The 19,692-nt window shown below is 56.9% G+C and overlaps 1 protein-coding gene across 1 annotated transcript; it reads right to left on the bottom strand.

Moving 5' to 3' along the window:
* Positions 1-333: 333 nt before the first annotated feature.
* EFHD1 (EF-hand domain family member D1) lies at positions 334-18,072 on the bottom strand. The gene is made up of 4 exons (XM_069864689.1): positions 17,744-18,072; positions 9,328-9,475; positions 3,098-3,232; positions 334-1,974 (listed from the first exon to the last, which is right to left on the bottom strand). The coding sequence occupies exons 1-4, from the start codon at positions 18,046-18,048 to the stop codon at positions 1,840-1,842; spliced, it is 723 nt and encodes a 240-aa protein (XP_069720790.1). The 5' UTR covers positions 18,049-18,072; the 3' UTR covers positions 334-1,839.
* Positions 18,073-19,692: the final 1,620 nt, after the last annotated feature.

Raw genomic sequence — 19,692 nt, 5'->3', positions numbered from 1 at the left:
AGGGAAACCTGGCTGAAGCAACCTGCTGGGGCACCAGGAGGGCTGAGGCACGGTGGCTACTTACAGATAAGGGAAGGCTGAGAGCCTTCAGATGTCAGCATTTAGTAGGGGGCAGTATTTCAAATATTTACACAGCCATGTTCCTTTCTGAGGAACTGCAAACACGAGGGCTTTTTACACCAGAACTGCTGCACAGAAGGCGCAGTGCTATCAAGAAGGGGCTGAACGCTTCCCTCACTCATCCAAGTGAGGAAGCCGAGCTTTAGGGATCGCCGCTGTATTCTCTGAAGAAAATGGTACATTCAGGCACCTAAAATAAACCACAGACAAGACTGGAGATAATGCTTTTATTTGTACATTTCAGCAACAGGAGAAATAATTGAAGATGAAATTATCTGCTTTGTTGTAAAGTATAAAAACATTTAATTATAAATATTTAGCTAAAAAAGCGTGATTTATAAAATATAATCTGTGAAGATATATATACACAGTTTAATTGTTTAGCAATTCTTTCACCTGACATTAAAGAGTAGAGGTTTTTCTATTTATTATTCCACGCTCACAGTTTAGTGCTCACAGTTTAAGAAGCGAACAGACAAGTGAAAAAGATGACTGGTGAGTTTCATTCTGGAAAGAAAAAAAGAAATGAAATGCACAAATTGGGGTAATAGCAGAGGCAGAGTTTGAGCAAATACACATTTCAAGAGGTTTCTGAGGGAACGCAGCTCCCCTGCCATGATCTAAAGTGTAGGCATCCAGACAAGCAGTGGGCATTTTAACATTTGTGGGCAAGTTTCCTGTGTTTGCAGAAGAAAATGGCTAACGATTTAGTGCAAGCCCCCCGAATTTGGTTCAGCTGAACGTGCTCACCTTGCTGGTTGTCCCTTCTTGAGCAGGGACTGCTCAGCATGCTGGGCTGGTGTTATCTGTCGTGGCTCTAACAAAATCAAACAATGTCACCTTCATGATTCAGGATATGAGCAAGTTTCGAAATAGAAAACCCCAGGGTGCCATCCAATTGCATCGTCCAGCTGGCAATATCCCTTAAAAATAGATACATCTGCCTAGGGCTGGAAAATACAGTGAAGACGTACAGTACACTAAAAGTGATGGAATGTGAAAGAAGATGGGTAGTCAGGCAACTCCGTTTTCTATTCCTCGTTTAAGAGAGAGCCAGCTTCCTCCCTTCGAAGTCTTGGGAAATCTCTTATCGAAAGGTTTGTTACTATGGCACTTCAGAGAAGAATAACTGGAAGACTCTCCGACACGCTGGGTGGCAGAAAATGCTACATTTAAATGATAATTGATTTGATCCGTGTCCCTAGAAACTATCTTTCTCTCTTCACAGTGTTTTCACAGTGCCTGCGGCACGGGGCTTTGTGGAAGAAAAGGGCTAGTCAAGGATGCGTGACGACACCCAACAGCAGTACAAATGTACAGAAAGTCAAGCTGTACTTTGTACACCCTGATTTACACAAGACCTCGCTACTTGCCTGTAAGCAAGGAATGAATTAATACCGAGTTAAGAGAAAGAGGGTGTAGAGAAAAGAAGGAAAGAATGAAGTAGGCAAACATGACACATGTCAGTGCTCACCGTGATTTGCTACCTGCTGTGTCTGCTTTAGGGTGATGCGCTCGTGACAGTTCAGAGCAAACACGACTCACATCCTTAGGAATGCATTGTAACTGCAAGAAACTCGGAAGGATCTTCAGGAGAGGAAGGAGAGCGAAGCTGTAACGAATTTTAGGCAGGATCCAGGCAGTTCTCTCCAGGTAAAGCCCTGATCTGGGAAACGTACCAAGTCGTGTGCAATCTCAGAGTGTGTATTGGCTGGTCGGTTACTGGGTAAATGCAGACTTTAGCTCCCTGAAAGCCGCTCGGCGGTGTTTCCTCTCCTCCTCTTCCCGCTTTCGCTCATCCTGCTCCGCTTTTATCTCTGCTTCAAACTTACTGGCTGAAGAGAGGGCTTGAACCTTTATGAGAGAGAGATGAAATAAAAGAGCATCAAGCCTTGCATCTGGGGGAGACCCAGAGCCTGAATTACTCCCAGATGAGCAACGTAGGACTATTTGCTGCATTTCCCAGTGCTTGCTGGAAAGCTCTGTCAGGATGGGTCAGGTAGTAATTACACTGCAGTGCTTAGGTATTTATACCCAGTACCTGTTAGCTTGGTTGCCCTCAACATCAGCAAAAGAAAGATCATTTACTAACAGTAAAGCCACTAACAAGCAACCAACACAATGCCTTCAGCACTGGGTCACATCCATTCTTTCTGTAAGCAGGCAGCACAGCACGAGTTGTGAGTATACAGTGGGAGGAACTACTGCAGAAAACGGTTCAGAACCCCAGCCAAATCTGAGAACATCACACTACACCACGGATAATCTGCAGATCAAAGAGACATTGTTTATTTGCTGGCTATTTTTCCAGCTTTCATCTCAGTACATCTGCTGTGCAATGGCTGTGTTATGCTCTTGGGAAAAAACTTCTTATATAAACAACCAGGATTATTTTCTCTCCAAGAGAGCTTTCAAAAAGGGTGCTTTGTCAGCTTTGAATGGTGCAAAGCTCTCTGCCAACCCCAAGACCCTGCAGAGTAATTTTGATTCCAAAGGTTACAGAGAGCTGCTCGAGAGAGGGAGATGCCTGAAATCCTACACTCCAAAATACCCCATTCACCGCTGAACTCTGAGTCTTCTCGTTGAGGGAGGTTTTGCAAAATGGGAAATTCTGTCTGTATTGCATTACTATTCAGGACGCTTTTGTCTTTCAAAGCAGCCGGCCAGCTAGCGCCATAAAGCTCCCAGCCACAGGGACACAGGTCAGCCAGGCAGCTCTACCAGGGTAAGGCCCAGAGCAGAGATGGTGAATTAAGCTGTTCGCACGTTGACTAATCTGCAGAGGAAGGCTGTAGCCAGAGCCCAACAAAGTTTGAAGGGAAAAGCTATGTCTGAGTTGCAGGCGGGGTGGGGGGACATGAAATACGCATCCTTTTAGCTAGGGAGAAATCTGACAGCACCTTCGATGGAAAAGCAAGCAGGGTCATTATCCCAGTGGCAATTAAGGCCTATGTGCAGAGCTTTTAATGTTCCATACCTTAGCTTCAAAGAAGTTCTTGGCTCCTTTGACTCCCTCAATGGAGACATCTATCTCCGAGAGCTTCGCAAGAGTCAACAGGCCGCTGTCCTCCTCGAGTTCCCCAGCTGCAGCCTTATGGAAAATCAGCAGGAACTACCAAGATAGAGAGAAAACATTTCAGTTCTTTCCTGAGGCCCAAACAAAATACAAACAGCAAAGACTTATACTTGGAGGGGGCTGGAATTTGCATTTCTAAGCAAAGGAAACCGGGTCTACATAGATGAAGTGGCAGCGTGCAACTTGTGCTCCAGTGCACAAGAAGTTCTATTTCTTGGTCCAACAGGGCCAAGAAGAACTCTCAGATGAAAAGGGCTCCACGGGGAGCAGAGCCCTCCTGAAGCACGGCCCCTACCAAGCCTGGGGGGCTCCACGGCCAGAGGAAGGTGGCCTTCACTCCACCTGCCTAGTACAGCTGGACAAACACACCTCTTTACACCCCCACACCCTAACAGCATATTCGCGAGCCCCCCACCAGCTTTCTCAGCGTTCTGACTGCTCGGATCACATCCCATGACAATGGCTGTAAATTGGAGAGGAGCAGAGTCAGACTAGATATTAGGAGGAATTCCTTCAGGATGAGGGTGGGGAGGCCCTGGCCCAGGTTGCCCAGGGAAGCTGTGGCTGCCCCATCCCTGGAGGGGTTCAAGGCCAGGCTGGATGGGGCTTGGGCATCCTGATCCAGTGGGAGGTGACCCTGCCCAGGGCAAGGGGGTGGAATTAGATGATCTTTAAGGTCCCTTCCAACTCCAACCAGTCCATGATTCTACGAAAGCTGTGCAAAGCTGGCTCAGACCTGAACCCCAGGCTCCCTGGACCACGGCACCCGTGGACTCGTGTTAGAGAGAAGAGCAGCCCAAGTGTGTGCACCTGAAGGGGATCTGGGGACTGCCTAGCTGCTATGAACCCTGCCTTCTCTCCTTCCCAAGCCCTGTGGTCCACTGTTTAGGTACTGCAGTTGTGCCCATTAAATAACACACAAGAGAGCTTGTCCACGGCCCGGGAGAGGTCAGGTCAGAGCGTGCCCTTGTGCCAGCCCGAGTGTCCACAGAGCGACTGGTTTTGAGACCTTTGTCCCGCACTGGACCATAGACATTTAACAAAGCCAGGGTCACTACAGCACAATTCATATTGGCATGGGAATTGCAAAAGAAAACAAACAAAACAAGAGCTCTGTTGCCCTCCAGGAAAGCACACTTTTTTTTTTGTTTTAAACAGAAGGAAGCAGACCTGCCTGCTTAAAAATAAACACCTTCTGCATCTTCCAGCTGCTAAATGAATCCAGGTTAAGATGTGGATGCCCTGTGGGTAATTTGAGAGGTCCTGTACCTTCCTGCTATTCTTGGCCACCCCAGGAGGTGTCTCAACGCTTGGCACGGCTGCAAAGAACAGAGACTGGGACAGGTCACCCAGGCACAAAAGGCAGCACAGGCAACAAAACTGCGCCACAGCACCACTGCTGCCCAGGGCAGAGGGAGGCAAGTACCACATCAGGCTGTCCTGAAATCCATCTGCACAAGAACAGCAAATCTCTCCAGTGCTGAGCTCCTCAGACTGCCAGGCCTGGCACTTTTCTTCCTCCCAGAAGAGCCCAAGCTGTCCCAGAGGAGGGCAGCAGAGCCCCAGCATCAGCACTCAGCCATCCCCAACGCCCTCCCTGCTTCCAGTTGCTGGCAGAAGCTGGTGGGGATGCAGGAGTTTGGGAAGCCTCCCATGGGGAAGGGTGTGGAGATGACGGCAGCGTCACCAGGCATTGCCTCACGCAACAGCCTCGTAACCTGTGCCTGCTCAGCACACAGCAGCCACAGCTCAGGCTGCGCTCGGGCACGGAGCTTTTCCTCCTCCAAACACACGTAACAAATTAAACGATGCTCAGCTGAACAGGCAGGACTTCCTGTGCAGAGGGGAACCAAATCCTCCTCAAAATCTCCCCTCCCTCTGCTCAGATCCGCTAGGCTCGGGCTAGTTCCTTTCCTCCCCCTCCACCACCAGGCACGGGGACACAGAGGGCTGGCAGCCAGGCTGGCATTAGTCACGGTTCCTCCTCACAGTTTCTCCTCCACCCTTTGAGTCCCACTTCCTGGCATTGGAAAAGGGCAGTGGAGGCAGCGCGATCCTGAGCTCCGGTACCGCTGCTGCTGGCGGGGGACAGGACGAGAAACACCCAGTCACGAAAACAAGTGTTGCATGAATCATGCTGAAACTAGGCAATGGGGCAGCGATCCTCGGGTGGAACACGGGCAGCTGCTGCAGGGCAGGCTGAGCTAAAGGAAAACAGGGGCTGAGCCACCAGTCGGGGCACACGGAGTAACGTCAGTCCCAGAGACCAAGCCATGTGGAAAATGCACCATCATACTCATTTCGGCAGGAGCTCAGGAGCAGTCTTTCCTCAGGCCCCTGCAGCTAACCTCACGCTATTGGCCCTCCAGGCATCGGTCTATACTAACTAGAGAACGCTGCAATCTGCATTCAGCTCCCGTTCTCAGCTTCTCTCACAAGCTCGCTGGGCCCAGGACACATCCCTGGCAGCTAAGCCCCAGGGAAATGTCAATAGAGACATTCACAAAAGCAAATAACTTTGGTACATTTAAAAGCTGTGCTCTCAAGGAGAACAACGCGACGCACACTTTCCACCCCACTAACCACATAAGAGAAGAGATGTATCCGCTTTCGCATCCTTCATGATCCCAGAACCTAGGCCACGGTGCCAAGGCTGAGAGCGACGCTGTGGTTACACAGCCCCTCCAGGCACCGCGCTGGCCTCGGGGATCATAGAATCATAGAATCCACGCTTCCACCCAGCTTAGTGTCACCCGCAAACTTGCTAAGGGTGCATTCAATGACTTCCTCCAGGTCATTGATAAAGACATTGAGCAGGGCTGAACCCAGCACCGAGCCCTGGGGACACCACTTGTCACTGGCCTCCAGCCGGAGTTAACTCCATTTCCCACCACCCTCTGGGCCCGGCCACCCAACCAGTTTTACACCCAGAAATGTGAGAGAAGGTCCAGACTGACCAGCAGCTTCCTGGAGACGCAGAGCCACCCAAGGCTGTGGTTTGCACCAGCCCTGCTAGCAAACACACACCGGCTGTCAGCGTTTAAGCTGGTGCAGGCACGGGCGACAGTGGGTGGATTTTTGTGGGTTCTAGATAGCAGCTACAATTAAATATGACTATTATCACAATTAGCTCTGGTTTCCTGTGGCAATGACGGAACTGGATGATTAGACGTGGTTTTTTTACTTCCGCTGTACCTAGTCTTTTTAAGCCAAAATTTCTTCACTTGAGTCACAGCGGGAGTCTTGTGCTGCCAATCACTGAGTTGTTGAATGGGTTGGAACGGGCCCAGAGGAGGCTACAAGGATGATCCAAGGGCTGGAGCACCTCTCATCCGAGGACAGGCTGAGAGAGGTGGGGTTGTTCAGCCTGGAGAAGAGAAGGCTCCAAGGAGACCTTAGAGTGACCTTCCAGTGCCTGAAGGGGCTACAAGAAAGCTGGGGAGGGACTGTTCACAAAGGCTTGTGGTGATAGGACAGGGGGCAATGGGGATAAACTGGAGAGGGGCAGATTTAGACTGGACAGAAGGAGGAATTTCTTTACCATGAAGGTGGGGAGGCCCTGGCCCAGGTTGCCCAGGGAAGCTGTGGCTGCCCCATCCCTGGAGGGGTTCAAGGCCAGGCTGGATGGGCCTTGGGCACCTGATCCAGTGGGAGGTGTCCCTGCCCATGGCAAGGGGGCTGGAACTGGATGGGCTTTAAGGTCCCTTCCAGCCCAAACTGTTCTATGATTCTATGGTGGACAGTTAAAGGTCAGTGGCAGAAGGCAGTTATCTTAACAGGGCCAGCAGTTTGTTAGCAGCAAGTTGGAGCTGTACAAGCTTTCCAGGCAACAGCTTGCATGGAAAGGGAGGACACAACACTACTCAAAGCATCAACAAAAGGTGACCTATTGTGAGTGAAAGAGGTTCTTATCAATTCTCCAGCAAGGCCACAAGCAGCACATCTTCAGACAGTTATGTCAGGACTTGGTATTCTCTGGAGAGGCAAACAAGCACCCTGGTGCTTGAGCTACACCCTGCTGAATTCAGACACTCATTTAAAGCAGGGTTTCTCCTTGTGTTGCCAGAGTGCCCCAAGTCAGCTTGGTCAACCTCCACGTGCTTGCTCATAACCCCCGCCAAGAGGCAGAGTGGGTCAGGGCTCCGGTCTGCTCCAAACCTCCTCACACACCAGGAAACCTGCCTCCCTGGCAGTCCTCTGCCTGCACACAGCAGCTCTACACGGCACATCTGCAACCAGGCAAGAAACATTCTGCTCCTCTCTGCCACAAGAAGCACTGGGCACACGCCAAAGCGGCTGTGTAATTTGTCCCCAGCGCTCTGCCAGTGACGCTTCTTCGTTCCAACTCATGCCCCACTCAAGCCTGCCTTCACTTGACCGTCGTTTTGCATCTGGCGAGAAGCGATGACAGCCCCAGCTGCCACACGCTGCTTGCCAAGGGCTGGCAGCGCGGGCGGCCCGTGCAAGGGGCTGCGCTCCAAACAGGTGGCAGCAGAAGAGGAGCCGCTCTGCCACTTGTGCCGCTGCACCGATGCCAGGACACCACGGCAACTTCCAGAGCCTTGGGGATAAAGGCGCTCCTCTTACTCAGGAGAGAGCCCCTGCAGCAAGCCCAGAGGTCGTCCCCAGAGTCAAGGACGAGCTGGGGGCACACAGAAGGCTCCTCCAGCTCAGGGGTTTGGCAATCTCACCACTGTGCTCTTCCTGGATTCTTTCCTACCCCTGCTTCAGCTCTCACCTGGCACATCTCCTTCACTGCTCAGAGGAGCTACTGGCTTAGGAATTTGCCAGTGGGAACTGACAGGCTCTCACTTCCCAGATTTGCTCGTCTTTCCCCCTTTCTATGGGCCAGGCCCTGTAACTTGGTGGTCTTTGGCATCTTTCTTCTACTGTCCTCTTGCAGTGAAAGAAATGCAAGAAAACTCTCGGGGGGCAAGAGCAGGGGAGATGGTGTGAGGTGCCAGCACGCAGAGGGGAGGCAGCACCCCTCACATCCTGACCAGCCCAGCCAGTCACCAGCCCTGGCTGCCCACCCTCCCCCCCAGGCACTGCCAAAGGTCTCTGCTCTTCCAAGACGAAGAACTCGATGTCCTGGAGCCGCGGAAAGCTCTGCACCTTATCTCCACAACCAAGCCCCTCAAGAGGCAGCACGGTGAGGGCCCAGCCCCTGCAGAAACACGGCAGCCCCAACACTGCTGACCCCGGGGTGGGAGGGAGCAGGACAGCAGCACAGCCCTCACAGCCTGGGCAGGACACGAGCAGCACTGGCCCTCCTGCTGCCTAAGTGGCTGCCGGTTAACTCAGAAAGCCATGGCGTGACTTAATGCTTCTGACGGAGACAGCAACCAAAGCCTGGGAGGAGGAGGTGATGCAACAGGAGGTGCTGGTGTCTAGGCACCCGCTTCCTGCTGAGGCGAGTCAGGCACCCTGGGCTGCGAGCAGGTCATTGCTCCAATTCCCTCTCTTCCTCCCCTGGCAGCATTTCCCAGCCTGCCCACGCTGCTCCCAGTAGTCTCAGTGCGGTGGTTACAGACACGTTTGCTGCGCGTCCTGCTGAGCCAGCCCGTGCCACCGAACTGCTGCATCCCCACGTTTATCCCTTGCTGCCGGGAGGTGACCACCCCGGCGGAGCTTGCCGTGGCTGGTCACTGCGAGATGCAGAGAAGGACACAATAAAAATTTCAAGAGGAAGCCCAGTCTGCTCCATGAGACCAGCTGCTCCGAGCAGAGCCCTTCCCCTGCACCTGAAACCAAGCCTGAGCTGCTGTACTGCAGGAACCCAGCAAGAGACCTTGGGGCTGAGGGGACAGGCCACCTCCAGCTACAGCAGGAAGCTCTGTCAGCACTCTCAGGCAGCTGCAGCAGGACGCAAATGTGCTCCCAAAGCAGGCAGAGAGGCTGGAAAGCTTTCACATCAGGTACTGTTACTGCCACGCGGAGGTGGATGCTAACAGTGGTCCATACCTCAAGCTCCCCATGACATGAGGAAGCTCACCTGCTCCTCCACGCTCTCCCCACAGCTGCAGAGGCGTGGAGGCGACAGTGCTACCTACAGCCAGAGTACAGGGCCTGGCTGCCTCCTCCCTCTGCCCCACAGCCACATCCCCGTCTGCTCTCGCAGCCACCCTCACCTCACGGAAGCTGAGCTTCCCATCAAAGTCTTCATCCACCTCCTTGATCATGTTCTTCAGCCCCAGGTGGGTCTGCGGGGCTCCCAGCTTTTCCATCATCAGCTTCAGCTCCATCAGGTCAATGTACCCATCCCGGCCGGAGTCGTACCTGTAGGGTGCAAAGAGGGAGGGGTCAGCCCTCATCATTCCCCATATCTACCTTCCCAGAAGAGGAACCATGCGACTACATGAAGTCACGGGGTGCTTCAGAGCTTGGGGGAGACGGGAAGCTGCACAACGTGGCCAGTGCTGAGACATATTAAGCTCAGGGAAGTGGTGGGCAGCTTTCAGAGCTGCCTCTGAGAGAGAAGTGTTCAGGGGACCTCAGACCAAACCACCCACGCAGAAGGAGCACAGAGGAACTCCACTTATCTCAGCAGAATTTCCATCCCGCACACTTGTGTGCCCAGCACAAAGGTTACTTACACGCAGCTCACACCACACACCGGCACGGCGAGGCAAAGGCGAGCCGGAGCCAACCACTGCCAGCTCTCCTGCTCACTGAGAGGAGAAACAGGGAGCAGAGACCAACCAGGACCTCCCAGCAGAAAGCAGCTATCTTTCTTTGTAAGCAAAACACACCCTCTCTAGCTGTTAAGATCTTGCCTCTCTGAAATGGTTTTGTGCTACACGAGCGCCGTGCTCCAGGGCAGCTGTTTGTTCAGCGTCCCCGGGCAGAGCCGAAAGGCCATCCTGGGGGAGCACAGCAACCCTCGCCGGTGCCACCGGCCGCACCGCAGGGCCAGGCGGCCAGAGCAAACCCATGTCTCCCTCTAGGAGAAGACTGGAGCGGGAGCACAGGACCGCAAGGACTCTTCGCAGGAGGAGAGAGCAAGGGACAGAGTGCTTCAGGGGTGGGGAGGCAGTGACCTGCCGTGCTCAGCTCCCAGTTCCCCTGCCGACATCTGCTGCGGGTGTGAGTGCAGCATCCGGCACTTCACACCCACTGGGGCCGTCACTGGGTGTCGAAGTCCAAAGGCTGGAGGGATGGGTGCTCTGCTATCAGACAGCCTGTCAGCAGCCCTCCCTTGTCCTGGTCCTGCTCTCGGAGTCCAGCACGGAGCTGGGGCTCGTGTGGGGGGACGGGGCAGGGTCCCCAGTGCACAGCCGGCCACTCCCTCATCGCTCCCACCATCTCGACCCCGACAGAGTTAAATTCTTTCAGCTATTCAGAAGGGAAACCATAGGCACGGGGCTGAAGCTCTCCCTGTTGGCAGCAGCCGGTCAAACCCTCCATCATCTTTCATTGACGGTTAGCTCCCTTCCAAACAAACAATGGCTTTAGCTGTCCCAGACCGAGACCTGCACAGTTGTGGTTACCCTGGAAGAACGCCCTTTCCAGCTGAGAAACCTCACAGCCGCAGAGGAAGCTGTGGCAGAGGAAAGCATGAGCAAAGCTGCTGGCCCCGAGCTGCTCGCAGGCGTGGGCAGGGAAGCAGCGCTGCAGCCAAGAGCCTTGCCCCTGCCTCCACCAGCATAGGTGCTGCTCCCCAAAACTGGAGCAGCCTCCACAGCTTTCCAGAGACCTCCACCACTTTACAGCCAGCTTTTATACTCCCTGCGCCTCCCTGTTTCCGAGGGTCCTAGGTCCAAGAGGCCCCAAGTGGCAGGGTGGTCGCCACCGGACTGGCATGCGGCTCCTGCTGCTGCTCTGCCTGCACGCTCTGCACTCAGCAGACCTGAAAGCCCAACAAACCTTTCTGGAAAAGTAGGAAAGAAACCTCCGTCAGAGCAGAAACCAGGTCACAGACCTGAGACGTCATGGGGAGAAAAGACAGCAGGTTCATCACAGCAGGAAGGCGTCAGTTAATTAAGGCACATGTTGACAGCATTACCCAGCCCGGCTCAGAGACGCAACTTCAAGACCTCACAGAACCACAAGAAGTGCAATATTTAATTGTCAATTTGCTTTTCCTTTAAGCTTGGGAGAAAGGGTGTGGGGCTGATCTTCGGAGATCAGATAAAGCGTATTGTGGCAGGGAGGTACAAGGATGTGGGCCGGATTCTTTTTTTGGCCCCAGCAAGCTCACACTGCCCTTTGGCTGGGTGTGGAAGCAGGACTACACCGAGCCCCCCACTCAGGGCTGCCCATCTTGGGTGAGGACCCTGCCCGGGCCCTCTCGGAGGCACCGGATAATGGAGAAGGCAGGAGGGCACACACGCAGCCGCTCTCATCTCACCCTTCTGCTACTGACACCATCCACAGGCAAACCCCATCCCTCAGAGCCTGCCCAGGGGTAAACGTGCCACCCTGAAAGGGTTAAGCGTGGGGCACAGCTCCAGGGCTCCTCATCCCTGCAGGGAGGCAACACAAAGCCAGGATTGTGAGAAATGGGGTCTTGCCAGCGGGCGGCAGAGCCGCACGTACCAGCCGCACAATGGGTGTTGAGCGAGGGGCTGGGGTACAGCTGGTGCTGAGACGCACCCCGAAATCCCGTTACCAGCCCTCGCAGGCAGGGCGACGCTGCAGCCCCCTGACGCTCGGTGCCAACCCGTGGAGCAGCAGCAGCACCCTGCAAACTGCTGCATTCCCTCCCCACCCCCCTTGCCTCCTCAAGCAGCGAGTATTTTAGGAGCTGGGTACAGCCACTCGGCTGCAGCCAGACTATTTAGGGAGAGGCGTATTTATAGGGCATGAGAGACAGCACAAGTCGCTCCCCACCACCCCCGCGCGCACAGGCACTCGGCACAACGGGGCACGGCACAGGCTGCACCTTGTTGGTCTGTCCCTGCTCCCAGCACACTTCAGACCTACCAAAAACCCACCGCCTGCTTTTTGGGAGTTCCTAAAACTCGCACCGTCTGCTTTTTGGGAGCTGTGACCCCGCTCAGAGCTACACGGCTGCCCTGCCCCAAGGACAGACACTGGCCAGCCCTAACAGGCAGCACAGGCAGAGCTGGAAAAGGGCACCAGGGCAAGTTTTGTGGCTAAACGCATCCCAGCGTCCCACGAAGCCGACCCATCCTGTGCTCCACGAGCGGCACAGCCAGAGTACAGGGCACTCGGGTTCCTGGCCAGCCCTCCCAGCTCTGCCGTCACCCGCTGTCCTGCTGTGACACTGGAGATCTGCTTCCTCCAGGCTCAAAGCTCCCCGGGCTGCGATCCAAGCCTCCCCCGGGTGATGCGCGGGCATTACGGACACAGGGGCCCTCGTGCCGACGGGCAAAGGCATCTCGGTCACGGGCAGCTCCAGCAGCAGGTCAGAGACGAGGTGGGTCCCCACCTGCTGCCAGGGCAGCGCAGCCAGGCTCCCCAGCGCTGCCACAGCCGCGTTCCTGGCAGCAGATGAGACGCAGGCAGTGGCTGCCAAAATCTGCTGCAACAAGGATGCGCCCAGATTCCCACGCTGGCGCGATTCCACCCGGGCTGCAGAGCGTGCCTGGCTGCCGAGGCACTGGGGGAGGAAAGCAGGAACAGAAACCGGGGAGCAAAAAGGGAATAGTCGCTGAACAGACTTGCTTAAGAGCAAGGAGTGCGTTACACACGATTACAGTCCCGGTCCAAGCATCGTGCTGGTGTTACGCAGCACAGCTGAGGGGAGGAAAAAGGAGATGCCGAGGACTGCATCATCTGGACCGACTCCGCAGTCACCTCCCCAGCTGCATGAAAAGCCCCAAGGGGAAAAAAAAAAAGGCTATTTGAATGAGCAATCCCAAATCCTGAAGGATCAAAGAGCAGTTTCTAAACATTCATGCTTCTTGAGAAAGGCTGGAAAGAAAACCTGCCCTCCCTGTACAGGTTCAGTGCACCTGAGCTTGCCCCACACACTACGGGCACCTGCACTTTGATCTGCAGTTCCTGCTGCAATGGCCTAATACAGGCTTTGGAATAAAGCAGTCGGAGTAATGATGCTGAAGTAGTAATAATCTCCTCTTAAACATTTCAAAATCCTTTCTAAGTAGTACTTCATTCCCGCTGAGCATCACATTTCACCTTACATGGAGAGGGACACACTGATCTCTTCCCTCTGGTATCCGGTGGTAGGACACATGGGGATGGTCCAAAGCAGCCTCAGTGGAGGTTCAGGTTGGACATGAGGAACTATTTCTTTAGCTAGAGGGTGGTCAGACACTGGGACAGGCGGGTCGATGCCCCACGCCTGTCAGCCTGAGAGGCATTTGGACGAATGTCCTTAACAACATACTTCAACTTTTGGTCAGCCCTGACGCGGTCAGGCAGTTGGACCAGATGTGATCACTGTGGGTTCCTCCCAACTGAAATAGTTCCATCTGCTGCTGAGAGCGTTGGAAACAATTCCTCCGTATCGAGGTGGGGACAGGACCAGGCCCCTTGGCGACGCACAGCTCCATCCTCTCCAGCCCTGGCAGCAGGAGCTCTCCTGCTCTTGGAAGAATGTGAGGTGCTTGGGGTGGCCAAGTCCCCGTGGGGACAACCTCCCTGACTGCTGGGACTCCAGACACGGAATGGAGACAAGCAGGGCTGCGGCAGCACGTCAGACGGGTCCCTTGGTGCAGGGGCATGAAGCGAAGTGCTCCAGGAGAGCAAAGGAATATCACAGCCTCTCCCACCAGCCAGGCACGAGGCACTCGTGACGTGCGTGGGCAACACATTAAATTCCCTAAATACAAAAGCAACAGCGAGGCTGGAATGTCTTCACTCCCTCGCACCCCGCAGATGAAGCTGGTGGCTCGTTTTGTCGCCTCTACATACCTCGGAAAGGTCACTCCCACCAGGCACAGCCTCACAGCGCGGCTTTCACACCCCGCTCTGCCACTGCCCCGGACAACACGGCACCAAGGGGAGCTGTGAGACACCAGAGTTCCTGTGGGTTTGCTCACAGGATTTGGGGAAGGGAGGTTATCATGGTTACCACTGTCCCCACACATTGTCAGAATAGGCAGCTAATTAGGTCACGTTATAATTAGCCTGAGCTGCAGACTTCCTGGTCCTTCTGCAAATAAAAAAAATACCCACCACCAGAGCCACCTGTGCCCAGCAGCCCCAGAACCTGCAGCAGGTACCTGCAACCCCTCTCCAGGGGAACAGGGCTGAAACTGGGGGGATGCTGTCACAAGGAGGCTTGGATAAGAGGGAGAACGAGTCCAAATGAGGCAGCAGGAGAAAGGAGCATCGTCTCTGCCTCAGGAGGATCCTCCCAGCGTGGCCAGCGGCACACAGCTCCTGGGTGGAACCTGCATTTCGGGGAGTCAAACGTTCAGATGGGCTCTCTGCTTCCAGCCTGGCATGGGGCAGCCGCAGCCACCAGCTCTGCTATCACAGAATCATAGAATCACTAGGTTGGAAAAGACCTCTTAGATCATCAAGTCTGCGGGACACCCTGGCCAGCATCGGAGCAGCGCGACCCCCAGCAACTCCCTCTTCTCAGCCACAACCCAGCCCACATCGCGCCCGGGTCCCACAGGCTCAAGTTTAGTCCGAATTACAGATTCACAAGACCCGCTAAACCAGTAAGAAACATTTCTGGATGGCCAATCTGGTTGCAGAAACCTGGCACCTCGTGGCAGCAAGAGGAGACATCCCTGTCTGCCAAAGGCTTGTTTTTTACCGTTCGTAAGAAAGCCCCTGGGCTGTGGTGGCCAGAGCCAATAACCCATATAGAGAATAAAAGCCTTAATCACATTAACTCAAGCTCTGACTGGCAGGAATTAAGGGGAACATTTCCTCTCCTCCTGGAGCACGTGTTGCCGGCCAGTACTTGAAATGGGTTGCTGGGAGCAGATGGAGCAAAGAGCAGATCCTCCGCCACCGCTCATGCCAGGTGCCTGTAACAGAGTGAAAACCAGGACGGGGTTTTGCTGTCGGCCGGCCAGGGGAGCACAGGAGAACTCGCAGCCTGGGTTCTTCCCCGTTCGGCACGGCTGGCTCCAACAAGTCCTTGCAGGGCGCGCAACGTTTCCCAGCCACATTGACCAGCTGATTAGCATTCAACTGCAAAGCCTAGGTCTCCTCGCTTACAAGGCCAGCATTTAATGAGCTCATTGTTGAAAAATTCAGCTGCGGTTCAGCTCTTCCACTTCTTATTTCCCAAACCACTGCTGTTCCTTTCCTTCTTCCTATCACCACTCCGGGCTGTCGCCTGCAGCTCCCGGGCATCGCAGCCGCCCGCACCGTCTGTCCTCCTGCCATCGCGGCTCGACGCCACAGCCCTGTGCCGAGCGAGACCCCCATCGCTGAGAGGGGCGCGGGAGAGCGGGCCAGGAGTCTCCCCCACAGCACCTCCCTTCCAGCACGGACGCGACACTGCCTTGCAACAAAGAGGAAGCTCACAAAGCCCATCGCTCCATCTTCTGTAGCGACAACCCCAACCAGGGCCAGCAACAGCCCCACTACGCTGGCAGCTGCAAGAGTTTAACCGGGCTCTTGGTCTCCTCACAAGCCTCCAGGGTGCACGAGGTGGTTTTCAGGGAGGAGGACGACCTAACAAATTCTGAGCTCTGCCGCGGTCACCTCCATGAGCTCAAGTAGGTCTTTGCTCCTCGCTGTGACAGCCCACGCAGCTCCTCTGAGGTCCTGCCTCCTCGCGCCTGGCAGCGGCTGGCACCGGTGACTGCCCCCCTGACCCCTCTCCTGGGGGTTTGTGGTGCTGGAGGGACACCTGGGCACAGGTGATCAAAGCTACCCAGACGCAGCCCAACGGCAAGAGCCAGGAGAGCGGAGGGCAGGTCGGCGGCCCTGGAAAGGGCAAAGCTTTTCTGCTCGCAGAAACAGCATCGTCACCAGCAGCCTGACCTTAATACAAAACCTCCTGCCGGGAAGGGATCCCCATCCTCGACCCCAGGAAGCAGGGAGGGAGAGGAAACCCTGCTCAGGCTTGGTTTGAGCGTGCAGGAGGGAGCACAAAGCCTGCAAAGCAGAGTGTGGAAGGAGCTACAGCCCAGCCGGGGGTGTTTAGGGTCGCAGTTGGAGGCAGACGCCCCGCACACTGCGAGGTCCCGGGACGCAGACCCACCAGGTGTCCCAGGGCGTGGGGCGGCAGCCCCTGTGCCCTCCAGCCCCCTGCCCCGTGTGGAGCCACAACAGCCCTTGTCCCAACCCCAGCCCACCAGCCCCAGCCCGGAGACCGAGGCAAATCCCATGATTCACCAAAGCACAGGGACAACGCGGGGATCCAACTCCATGAACCCCCCACCCCGAAAAAAAGCACAAGGACAACGTGGGAGTCAGATCCCACGACCATCCCCAACAAAGCACAAGCATAATATGGGGATCAGACTCCTCATCCGCCCCCCTCGAAGCAAGGGACGATGTGGGGATCAGGTCATGCCCCCCCAAAGCACAAGGACAACGTGGGGATCAGCCCCACCCCCTCAAGACCAGGGATTATGGGGGGATCAGATCTCCCTGAGTTCAGGGATTGGGGATCAGACTGCCTGAAATCACAGGGACACAGGGACCGGACCCCCCTCCCAAAGCACAGGGACAATGTGGGGATCAGACTAGACCCTCCCCAAAACACAGGGCACGGGGATCAGACACCCCCCAAAACACAGGACACGGAGACCAGACACCCCCCAAAACACAGGACACGGAGACCAGACACCCCCACAAAGTTTGAGGACCAGGGATCAGAGACCCCCAAAGCTCAGGGCAAAGGGATCAGAGACCCCCCCCCAAATCCTAGGGACCGGCCCCCCCCAATTCAGGGCACGGGGACTGGACACTCCCCAAAGTACGGGGACCAGAGCCCCCCAAAACACAGGCACGGGGACCAGAGCCCCATCCCCAAAGCACAGGGATCAGAAACCTCCCCCCCCGCAAGGATCAGAGATCCAGCAAGCTGAGGGCACGGGGGTCGGACCCCCCAATTCGGAATACGGAGATCAGAGCCCCCCAAAGCTAGGAGATCAGAGTCCCCAAAGCAGGGAGATCAGACCCCCAAAGCTCGGGGACCAGAGCTCCCCAAAGCAGGGGGATCAGAGCTCCCCAAAGCAGGGGGATCAGAGCCCTCAAAGCTCGGGGACCAGAGTCCCCAGGCCTGGGGATCAGAGCTCCCCAAAGCTCGGAGATCAGAGCCCCCAAAGCAGGGGGACCAGAGCCCCCAAAGCTCGGAGATCAGAGCCCCCAAAGCTCGGGGATCAGAGTCCCCAAAGCTCAGGGACCAGAGCCCCCAAAACAGGGGACTAGAGCCCCCAAAGCAGGGGGATCAGAGCCCCCAAAGCAGGGGGATCAGAGCCCCCAAAGCAGGGGGATCAGAGCTCCCCAAAGCTCGGGGATCAGAGCCCTCAAAGCTCGGGGATCAGAGCCCCCAAAGCTCGGGGACCAGAGCCCCCAAAGCTCGGGGACCAGAGCTTCCCAAAGCTCGGGGACCAGAGCCCCCAAAGCTCGGGAATCAGAGCCCTCAAAGCAGAGGGGCCAAACCCCCCCGGGCGGGGTCCCGGAGCCGCGGTCACTCACAGGCGGAACATGCGCTCCATGTCCTTGATCTGGCGTCGGGAGAACTCCTTGAACTCGGTGTAGGGGTTGAAGACGGCGGCGCGGCGGGGCAGCGCGGCGCCCTCGTTGATGTCCTGGCGGCGGCTCAGCTTGGCGCTCAGCTCCGCGTCCGCGCTGCCCCGCGGGCACCCGCCGTCCCCCGCCGCGGCCCCGGGGGCTCCCCCCGACACCTCCGCCGCCTCCGCCGCGCCCTCCAGCCCTGCCGCCCCGCTCTCCTCCAGCAGCAGCCGCCGCTGCAGCTTCTGCGCCAGCTCCTCCGAGGCCATCGGGACCCGCACCGAGCGGGGACGGGCCGGGACGGAGCGGGGAGAGGGGAGGGACGGGGCGGGATAACGGCGGGATGGGGCGGGGCGGGGGAAGGGGCGGGGAGGGGGTAACAGTGGGATGGGGGGGACACGGCGGGATGGGGAGGGAGGAGATGGTAGTGGGATGGGGCGGGATGGGGAGGGATGGGGTGCGGGGAAATAGTGGGATGGGGAAGGAGGGGAGGGATGGGGCGGGGTAGGATGGGATGGAGCGGGGGGAGTAGGATGGGGCGAGAGGGGAGGGGTGGGGAAGGAGGGGAGGGGTGGGATAATAGTGGGATGGGGCGGGATGGGGCGGGATGGGGAGGGATGGAGCGGGGAAGGAGGGGCGGGAAGGGGCGGGGGGAGCCGGGATGGGGCGGGACGGGAGGGATGGGATGGGATGAGGGGAAATAGTGGGATAGGGCGTGAGGGGAGGGATAGGTCGTGATGAGGCGGGACGGGGCGGGGAGGGATGGAGAGGGATGGGATGGCGGATAATAGTGGGGTGGGGCGGGAGAAGCCGGAATGGGGCGGGGTAGGATGGGATGGGAGGGATGGGATTGGGGGAAATGGTGGTCTGGGGCGGGGGCAGAGCGGGGCTGGGACAGCCCAACCCCCCACCCCTCACAGGTGCCCCTCACACCACCTACACACACCCCACACACCCCCCACAGGCGTCCCTCACAACCCCTCCACACACACCCCACGGGTTCCCTTCACACCCCCCTCACACACACCCCACATACCCCACAGGTGCCCCTCACACAACCTACACATACCCCACACACACCCCACAGGTGCCCCTCACACCCCCCCCCCCAGGTACCCCTCACACCCCCCCACACCCCCCACAGGTGCCCCTCACACCCCACACCCCCACCCCACACACACCCCACAGGTTCCCCTCACACCCCCCTCACACACACCCCACATACCCCACAGTTGCCCCTCACCCCCCCTACACACACCCCCCACAACCCCCACAGGTGCCCCTCATACCCCCCACAGGTGCCCCTCACACAACCTACATATACCCCACACACCCCCCACACCCCCCCCACAGGTACCCCTCACACCATCTACACACATCCCCCCCACACCCCACAGGTGCCCCTCACACCCCCTGACACCCCCCCCCCCAGGTACCCCTCACAGCCCCCTCACACACCCCACACAGGTGCCCCTCACACCCCACACCCCCACCCCACACTCCCCCAACAGGTTCCTCTCACACACACCCCACACACCCCACACCCCCCACACCCCACAGGTGTCACTCACACCCACACCTCACACACGCCCCACAGCCCACCTCACACCCCACGGCCACCCCACACCCTTAATCTCCGCCTGCGCCTCCCGTCCCTTATCTCCTTGGGCTAAAATTAACCGAGGCCAAAGCTGGGCTGAGCTGTGTGCTCCCCTCCCCAGCGCTGCCGCCATCGCGGGCGCTGCGGGCCGAGGGGAGGCGGGTGGCGTCCCCCGAGATGGGATTAGGGCCGGCGTGGGGCGCGTAGGGGGCTGCTGATGGGATTTACCCACCGGGAGTGAGGGGGGAGGAAAGCGCTGGCTTGGACACGCCACGTGCTCACAGGTCCCGCTGCCCTCGAGCCAGCTTGGGCT

The sequence above is a fragment of the Phaenicophaeus curvirostris genome, chromosome 10 (genome assembly GCF_032191515.1).
Source record: "Phaenicophaeus curvirostris isolate KB17595 chromosome 10, BPBGC_Pcur_1.0, whole genome shotgun sequence".
NCBI classification, from domain to species: domain Eukaryota; kingdom Metazoa; phylum Chordata; class Aves; order Cuculiformes; family Cuculidae; genus Phaenicophaeus; species Phaenicophaeus curvirostris.
The sequence above is the reverse complement of the archived record's forward strand: the minus strand, read 5'-3'. Positions and strand labels throughout refer to the sequence as shown.